At 37.5% G+C, this 9,751-nt stretch overlaps 1 protein-coding gene across 1 annotated transcript in view; it reads left to right on the top strand.

Annotated features, from left to right (window-relative positions):
- Window positions 1–8,552: 8,552 nt before the first annotated feature.
- LOC126092528 (coiled-coil domain-containing protein 103) overlaps window positions 8,553–9,751 on the top strand; it is a 37,402-nt gene continuing 36,203 nt past the window's right edge. The window contains exon 1 of the mRNA XM_049908156.1: window positions 8,553–8,753. Coding sequence (XP_049764113.1) covers window positions 8,605–8,753 — 149 coding nt within the window. The 5' untranslated portion in view covers window positions 8,553–8,604. The remainder of the gene's footprint in view (window positions 8,754–9,751) is intronic.

Raw genomic sequence — 9,751 nt, 5'->3', positions numbered from 1 at the left:
AGTGTTGAGAAGCTTCAAGATGAATTTAACGTAACAAATTACACGGCTCGAAGAGTAAAAGACTTGGTGAAGGCCAAGGGAATTTTGTCTTCACCAAACCCAAAACCTGGCAAGACTCTTGATCAAACAGCTGCTGATTTTGTTAGAAACTTTTATTGTTCTGATGAGATAAGCAGGGCAATGCCTGGGAAAAAAGATTTTGTGCTTGTGAGACATAACAGAGAAAAACTGTAAGTACAAAAACGGCTAGTTTTAAGTAATTTGAAAGAAATTTAGCGAACTTTAAAGACGACCATCCAGAGCTCGACATTGGATTTTCGAAGTTTGCAGACCTACGTCCCAAAAATTGTGTTTTAGCTGGAAGTAGTAGTACACATAGTGTCTGTGTGTGTACTACCCATCAAAACTTCATACTCATGCTGACTGGATGTAACATTCCTCAGCTGACAAAGGATGAAGATAATCCAATAAAAACAAAGACTGCTTTGCAAGAGTTGTATGTAATCCGTCATTACCTGCTTGTCATTTTTGTGAATGTAAATTCTGCCCTGGCCCAGAAACTTTCAAGACATATTTACAAGATTTGTTGAATGGTAATATATAGATAATATAACTTATCAGCAATGAGTTTCTGTTGATCACACATCTCAAGAAACAATCATAAAATCATCTGACAACTTTAGTGATTGTTTTTTGATAAATTAAAATCACTTACACGAAATTCATTTGTTGATAGTCAACAATCAACCTTCCAAAAGAGACTGAGAAATGAACTTAAAGAAGGCGAGGTCTTAGCGATCTGTGACTTTTCTGAGAATTACTCCTTTGTCATCCAGGACGAAGTTCAAGGCTATCACTGGACAAACATGCAAGCAACAATTCATCCCATTGTTGCATATTACAAGGATGGGAACAAACTGGAGCACACAAGTCTTGTTATCATATCAGAATGCCTAACACATGACACTGTTGCTGTACATTTGTTCCAATCGTACTTGATGGACTTCCTGACTGTTAAATTCGGTAGAAAACCGAGAAAAATATATTATTTCTCTGATGGAGCGGCAACTCATTATAAAAATAGGAAGAACTTTATCAACCTGTGCCATCATGAAGAAGATTTCTAAACTGAAGCTGAATGGCATTTTTCAGCCACCTCGCATGGGAAGGGAGCTAGTGATGGTGTTGGTGGAACAGTTAAACGACTTGCAGCTCAAGCAAGTCTGCAAAAGTGATCAAATAATGACACCAAAACAACTTTATATGTTTGCCAAGGATAACATTGAAGGAATGAACTTCAAGTTCAAAGAAGATCACAAAAATGAAGAAATGAAACTTATGGAGAGATTTGAGAAATGCTGCAAAATTATAGGGACACAAAAACTTCACACTTTTATTCCTTTTAGCAAGGACAAAATAATAACAAAAGTGTATTAAAACTCTGATGATAGTAAAATTGAACTGGTGACAGTTTCTGACACTGATACAATACTGTTCAAAGACATAAAAGGATATGTTGCTTGTGATTATAATGGACACTGGTGGTTAACCTGTGTACTTGAAAAAAATCAGGAGAAGGATGAAATCACAGTTAGTTTCTTACATCCACATGGACCGTCACTATTTTTTACATTTCCGAGTCATCCAGACATTCTTTCCATAAGCAGTAGGGAAGTAGTGGCAATCGTAAACCCTCAAACTGCTACAGGGCGAACATATAAGTTATCCAGTGCAGAAATGTTGATGTGCAACAGACTGATTAGTTCAAAGTATGAAGAAGTGCACTAATAGGACGCCTATTTGTAAATAATAGTAATTACTAACTGAATTTAGGTTTGATCTCAGATATTTATCTTTCTGTGTTTATTTATTTATTTAAGTTTTCATTTTGTATTTATTAATTACAGAAGCATAAAACATATGTTCTTTTGTCAATTATAAGTTATTTTTAATTTCCACATTTTACAACAAGATACAGCTGGTAAGAAGTAGGCCTAATATCTAAAATAAATTAGTTTTTACGAATTTTTAAAGCACCACCCTTAACGTAAAATTGCTTTTGATAGTGATCCCATGTTCATCCCAAGTTGAAACTTTCAGAATATGTAGCTGTAAAGTGTGTCTTTCACATATATTTTTTTGAGAATTTTAAAAATACAGTTCTTCAAAATTCGGTAAATTCAACAATTTTTTTGTAACAATTTGTGTATATATATTAAACTAATGATGTTTGGTATCACATAAAAGCTCTTTAAAAGAGCTTTGCAATGAAGTAAATTTTATTGTTCTAGCTTAATTAGAACACGAGTTATAAAGAAAACAACATTGTTCTACGAGTCAAAAATTTGTCATGTTTTCAATTTTTGAAGGTCCATTACTCGGTAACTTTTCGTCAGAAAAATGAAAAATTTAATTTGTGTCATGATTTATGAGTAATATATGCATACTTAATTTCAAAAAAATCTGAGAGGGTCAGGTTGTAGCACTTGTTGATTTGACATGAAATTGCCCAAAAGCTTTGTTGGGGTGTCATAAATCTAACCCAGAAAATATGATTGAAATCGGGCTTGACAATGCTTCCCTAAACACAGGAATAAAAAAATTATGAATATGAGAGGCTGAAAAGAGATTTAATTATTTAAACTTACCACACCTCATTATGATGCGTTGTGTTTGTCATTCACTGCAGTTATCAATCCCTCAAATTCTTGATAACTTTTAAGATTTATGTTTGCTAGGATAGTACTGTGACAATGCGTAGTGAGCCTTTGAGTTAGAAATCACTTCAATAGTTTCATCACAATTATCAATATTTGGGGACGGGAGTTCAGTCATCCACTGTCAGGCACACTGTAATACATTTGTTGGTTTATTTCCCTAGAGAAACTTCCTGTGCCACCATGGAAGCTATATAATTTCAAATGTTTGCACAAATGTGCAAGCAACGAAAGAAACATTGCCAAGAAATATCGACTTTTCGGTTCGAGAAACCTACAATTGGCTGGCTGGCGCCAAGCAATGTACAGGGACATTTATAAAACTTTAAATGAAGGGGAGGAACCTTTGAAAATTTCAGCTGTATGTGAGACGCGATTGCTTTCTATTGGGCCGGTTGTTACAATAATATTATCACACTGGAAAGAAATGAAACTTCATTTCAGACTGTCAGATCTAAAGAAAATTACCACACAGCAGAAATGCTGTACAACATCTATTGCGAACCTGTGAATAAGTTGTATTTGTGTTGTTTAAAGCCAATAGTACAGTAAGTCCAAAAGACAACCAAAGCTTTTGAAAGCGAGAACGTTGTCCATGCGAATTTATTTCAGGATTTGACGAATCTCATCAAACCAGTGAGTAGGAGAATTATAATACCTACAGCGAAAGTAGATATCCTGACAAGTGATATTGCTTCGTATGTAGATCCTAAACCGTATATGGAACATGAATTTGAGAAAACTATTTCAGTAATTAATCTCACAAGGAGAGGACGCCTACTCGTCATCGCCGAATTCGTTCAAATTCATAGTACATGTAGAGCGTGGTGAGACATGAAAGTGCTCCAAGTGGGAATTTCAGATGGCCAAGCGCTTAGGAAATAAAAGGAATTTTGATACGGATATATCACCATGTGCACCTTATCAATTGTCCCTGTGACAGTATGTTTAGGAAGTGGTGTTTGGCTCAGCTGTAAGAGAACGGATTTGTAATGGGCCGCGGGTTTGACTCCATCCAGTGGCAAGTATTTTTGTGCTCCTTGGCAAATATAAGACGAACTGTTCCAAGATGAAGACGGGTTGCCAACGTGCAGTATCAAAGTAATTCACCCCAAATTTACGCCACTAGTGCAACCCTGCCATGTATATTTTTATCGTCAGGTAAAAACCTAGTAAAAAAAGGTCAAAACTGTACTTACCTGATCGAGAAAGAAGAAGAAATGACTTCCCGAGAAGCTTGCATAAAACTGCATTCCATTATACGAGGGCTGTTCAATAAAGAATGGTCATAATTTTTTATGGTCATTATTTCTCGTGCTAAAATTAATCTTATGATATTACATTAGCTTAATGTGCAACAAACACTTCGAAGTAATTTCGTTGTTGGGATCTTGGTTCCTGCCTGTGAGAGGCAGGCAAGGTCAGATGTGTTCAGTATCGCCCACCGCTGCAATGGAGATAACACGGGAAGAACAATATTCGGCTTTGAAATTCTGCTTTCGTCTTAACTAATCTTTAGCTGAGGCCTGTACGGTGTTACAGGAGGCCTATGGAGAGTCTGTTCTTCACTACAGCACAGCTCGAAGGTGGTTTAAAATGTTTAAAGAGGAGAGAGAATCAATTTCAAAGAAAGTTGGACCCAGTTCTCCAGCTACTGCTCTTACGGAAGAAAACATCGACACTGCTGCTGTCATTATGAGAGAGGATCGACGAATTACCTTCAGATCACTTTCTGAAATACTGAACATTTCATTGTGTTCCACCCACACGCTGGTGACAGAAAAATTACACATGACACGTGTTTGTGCGCGATGGGTTCCAAGACTTGATTCCCGAACAAAACAACATTCGCAGGTCTACATGCAGTTAAAGTTGATGTTAGAGGAAGATCCGGAGTTTCTTTCAAATGTAATCACTGCTAATGAAATTTGGCTACATCATTTTGACCCTGAGAGCAAACAGCAGCCGGCCGGGGTGGCCGAGCGGTTCTAGGCGCTACAGTCTGGAACCGCGCGCCGCTACGGTCGCAGGTTCGAATCCTGCCTCGGGCATGATGTTTGAGATGTCCTTAGGTTATTTAGGTTTAAGTAGTTCTAAGTTCTATGGGACTGATGACCTCAGAAGTTAAGTCCCATAGTGCTCAGAGCCACTTGAACCATTTTTGAGCAAACAGCAAAGCTTAGTATGGAAATTCCTTCCTCACCAACCACCAAAAAAGCAAAATTGGCTGCTTCTGCTGGGAAAACTATGGTCATCTAATTCTTTGATATTGATGGAACGGTTTATCAGTATGTTGTACCCGCACACACATCAGTAACTGGACAATACTACAGGGATGTCCCGAGAACAATGCAAGTCCGTAATAGGCGCAAAAGACCACATTTTCGTGAAGCACGCTAGATACTGCACTACGATAATGCGCGGCCGCATATTACCAAAGTTGTTGCTGAATATTTTGCAAAAATCAACGTGAAGTGCATCCCTCACCCTCGCTATAGTCCGGATTTGGCCCCATGAGACCTTTTCCTATTCCCTAACATGAAGAAACTCCTTCGTGGGAGGTATTGTCAATCATCAGAAGCAGTGGTGAAGGCTGCGGAAGAGATTTTGAAGGTCCTCTCAAAAAATGGTTTCCAGCATGTATCTGATGACTTGCAGCAACGCTAGGACAGGTGCATCGCATTCATGGGATACTACTTTGAGAAGGACCATCAAAATTATGAGGATGAGTAAAGGTATGTTATCTAAAAAAAATTGTAATCATTCTTTATTGAACAGCCCTCGTACATCACCAGCTATCCTCACACGTATTCAGCGACATGCTACGTTACGCGTGGTTTGCTGCTGGACTGTGCGATGAAAGACGCTGTTTCCAGAATGTCAATCAAGTTTGTTTTTCTATGAAGACATTAAAAAAACTACGTTACTGCAAAAAGGTGGCGTTTATAGCGTGTGCGAGATACGGTCAAAATTATTGCTTCCTCTGTTTCTTTGATGAATATCACCCCGGCACAGGTAATTGATCAATTTCAAAAGAATGGAAGCATCGATTTACCTACACAACGATTCCGTATACGCGTTAATTACAATCCCTTTTTAAATATTTGCAGTCCCACATTTCATCATATGCCTATACCTTTTGTGCTTATATAAATTAATAAAGTAACCTATATGATGTCGCGGTTAATTCTGATGTCAGTAGTGTACACACTGTCAAGGAACACAAAAATATTTACCACCGGGTGGAGTTGAACCTGTGACCCTTTCAATTCGAATCTGTTCTCTTACCGCTTTTTTTTTTAATTCCACAAAAACAGTAACAAAAACGCCAAACACCGCTTCCTAAACACATTGTAAGATGGGCAATAGATAAGATGCACATTGTGATACATCCGTATCAAAATTCCTTTTATTTCCTAAACGCTTGGCTATCTGGAGTTTCCACTTGGGGCACTTTCTTGTCGCGCCACGCCCTACATATACCATAAGTTTGGACGAATTCGTCGATGACGAGTAGACTTCTTCTCCTTGTCAGTCGTGAAACCGGAAATCTTTGTAGACGAAGCATAGAGTTCACAATAAAACTCACTAAAGAACTAAGAAATACGCTTCCTAATAACATTCATCTGAAAAAAATAACGTATTCTCCATGAATAAGGTTCTCGAATCCCTTAAAGAACCGATTACTGAATTAACTGAAATATTTGGTTATACCAGGCCGGAAATAATTGAATTCATCATTAGTCAGTGCCAGAATATCAGTTTCATAAAATGGCGCAACGCTAGTAATAGGATGAATATCAATACTCAGAACTCGATTCTCACATTAAAGCCTAGTTTACACGACGACACTAGGTTGCATGCAACTGCGCTACCGGCCGCTACGCATGCGCGCCGCGAAACTAGTTGGTGACTTCTCACGTGTTCCAACTTTGGCGACAATAGTTGCAAGAATTTTGAGGTTATGTGTGTTCGTAGAGTGTAGACAAACTGAAATATGAAGTGGGGAATGGAGAATAATGTTCGCTTTTTGGATAGCTATGCTTTGTTTAGGTGTTTGTGAGACTTCAGTGATTCTAATTACAAAAATAAGTAACATATTGCTGCCGCTGAGACCGTCATGTGCGATCATAACATAGATGGTTTGACAATATTTAAGCTGCAGGGCAGAATTTATTGAGTTAGCAGCACATATGCAACTGAATTAAGAAAAATACAAGCAAGTGAATTCTAGCTGTGGCAATGCTCTCGTCTGCAAGACTAAAATCCCAACGTTCGAGTTGGCCAACTCTTTGTTAAGGAATACTGTTCACAGGAGGGGAGGCTATATAGATACAAGAAGCTGCATTCTTTATTCAATATTCATATGTTTAAAACGTTGCTACGGGGCTCCCCATTCACATATGTTAGAATTTTGAAATTTCGTTTGCAAACCATTCTCATTTTAATGCGGTCTGCTTCGAATAATTGGCCTGCTTCGAATAATTATTGTTGCTAATGTTCAATAATTATTAACATTAACAGCAATAATTATTTTGTTAGTGAAATAGCGTCATCACCAACAGTTTGCAAACCGTTCTCTTCTTAATGCGACCTGCTTCGAATAATTATTGTTGCTAATGTTCAATAATTATTAACATTAACAATAATAATTATTGTGTTAGTGAAATAGCGCCATCACCAACTAAAACCGTATCTTATAGCATGCCGAGTGTTCTCGATTGTAAAGATCGCAATATGATGTGTAATTTCAGTTCTGGTGACAGTGATTCATGCATTAAGTACCTTTATTCCTTATCGCATAATTATCTCTATTTAGAAGAAACTTGAACGGTTCTGGTGACATTCTAAGATAATTTAAACAACTTCTTGGATCTTCCGTTATAAATTATTTCAGCAAAGATGCTGAGCAACAGAGCTGACGTCTTTCCTTCATCCAGTCACGAATCGAAACACGTCTCCCATTTTTTTCTCGTGCAGCGATTCCACGCAACAAGCTTTAACTCCATCACAACTCGTGTGACGTGCAGTTGCCAAAACTTTCATTTCAGACACGACTCAGGAACCCACAAAACGACGAAACTGAAATGTGTACTGGTTTCGCCGTGTCTACAGTCAAGTACGCAACGAGTGGCGCAACTCAATGTCGTCGGGTAAACTAGGCTTTAATGTAAATGTACATTTTAAAGAACGCTTTATTTTAGGTAGTATCTGATTATCATCATCATCAATTTCGCCTAAACATGATAAATTTTAAGGGAAATTTGATATTTTATTTCTTACTATATATGTTTTAAATTTAGGATCTTTTGATCAAAAACGGTGAATTTTTAAATGGCTCTTGGGAACTTTCAGTATCACCGAGTTGGTAACACCGGCTCTGGAGCGACCTATCACTCTCGACTCACCAGACCAAATTCAAGAAAATTTTGTGGAAGAGAGGACTCGATTTACTAATCCAAAGAACCGAATTCGCGAAAATTTTTCGGGAAGATTGTGGCTGTCGCGCTTTCGTCAAATGTATCAATTGTGACTTTTATCCGTAGGCGGATCTAAAGGGATGGTGCAGCCAATACAAATAAATTAAAAACACTGTACGCAATATTTGTCATTGCGATTTGAAAACTAAAGCCACATTGTGTTGAAGCAAGATAGGAACAGTTTATTTACTATAACATCAGATATATACCGTGTAAAAGAGTTTAAGTTTATTTGGTTGTTTATTCATTAGAAATTTGTGTAACGGCCATCCACCGTACATGGCAATAATTGCACTGATTTCTCATGCGCTAACCTTGAATGCTTGTCACCGTGGAAACAAACTGAGTAAACAACTACCTCGTGCAGTTTGCGTTCAACAGATAATTATATACTAGTTTTGTGTTTAATGGCTGACATATGCAAGAAGGAAATTAATGTCAAAGAACTAGAAGCTGAGTTACAGAAAGAAATCGACGATGATGCCCGATACTGGAGGGAAAATGATGCGAAGTTCCGAGCTATTGATCAGAAGGTGGCTACATACGATGATTTTAGGTTGGTGTTGACCAAAGTAATAGCATTATTAGATAATTTTCCAACGGTTTTTATAATGACCGTTGTTTACGGTATTATAATTTCGTTGGAAAATGACACTTCACTGTCATAACTTGCTAGCGGTATTTTTTCTCTCTTTCTCTTTTACTGCTAAGCACGCACACAGAAGTCAAGGTTTACTCGGAAAAACTTTTCAAATAAAATTCCAGTTGGTTTTAGTCGTTCAACATCGTGATGCTTCGATATTTTGTCACTAAATAATGAGGCAAATGCTACGCCACGCTATGAACTGAACGAAGAGCTTAAAGATCGAATTAAGTTCTGCCACTGTTACCTTGTGATTCTGCGACAGTTAATACACTCCATTCCATTCACTTGAATCATTTATATTAATGAATCACTGAAGGCTGACAATGTTCGTGAAAGTATGTGATAGCTTAAGTAGATTGCACTGCAGAATCTCTGCAGTTGAAATATATGAAAGCACAAAAAACTATCGCTGTGAGAATGAGAGCTTCAAATAGGCATGCTGCTGCAACAAGTGCAAACATAGCGCGGTCCAAAGAACACGTAAGTCAAAACTCATCGTATACAGAGAAAATAAAAAACATAATAGAAAATGCCAAAGATAGTGTTTCTTACAGTAAGCAGCATAATTAATATAGTTAAAATAGTTGTCTTATATGATAATTACATTCTGTCAAACATTATTCCTGAAATATGTAGCCAATAGTTCAAGAATTTCTCAACACTCCAGCCAATCACTGTCTTAAATGTGGGAGAAGAGAGAAATAAGGCCTATGCTCCCATGATCATTAGACAGCTTTTCCAGTTACTAGCTAACATTTTAAGAGCTCTAGTAGGCATTATTTTGTATTAGTTCCAGTATGTTAAAGTTGTTCTACTAGGATATTGACAAAGCATGTGGCCTTCCTTAATTTGCGCCTTCCCATTGCTCTGTTTAGATCTGTGCTAAAGGGATAAGAGGTATTAATAAT

This window comes from Schistocerca cancellata, chromosome 7 (genome assembly GCF_023864275.1).
Source record: "Schistocerca cancellata isolate TAMUIC-IGC-003103 chromosome 7, iqSchCanc2.1, whole genome shotgun sequence".
NCBI lineage: Eukaryota > Metazoa > Arthropoda > Insecta > Orthoptera > Acrididae > Schistocerca > Schistocerca cancellata.
Note: the sequence above shows the minus strand (reverse complement) of the source record. Positions and strands in the feature narration are given on the sequence as shown.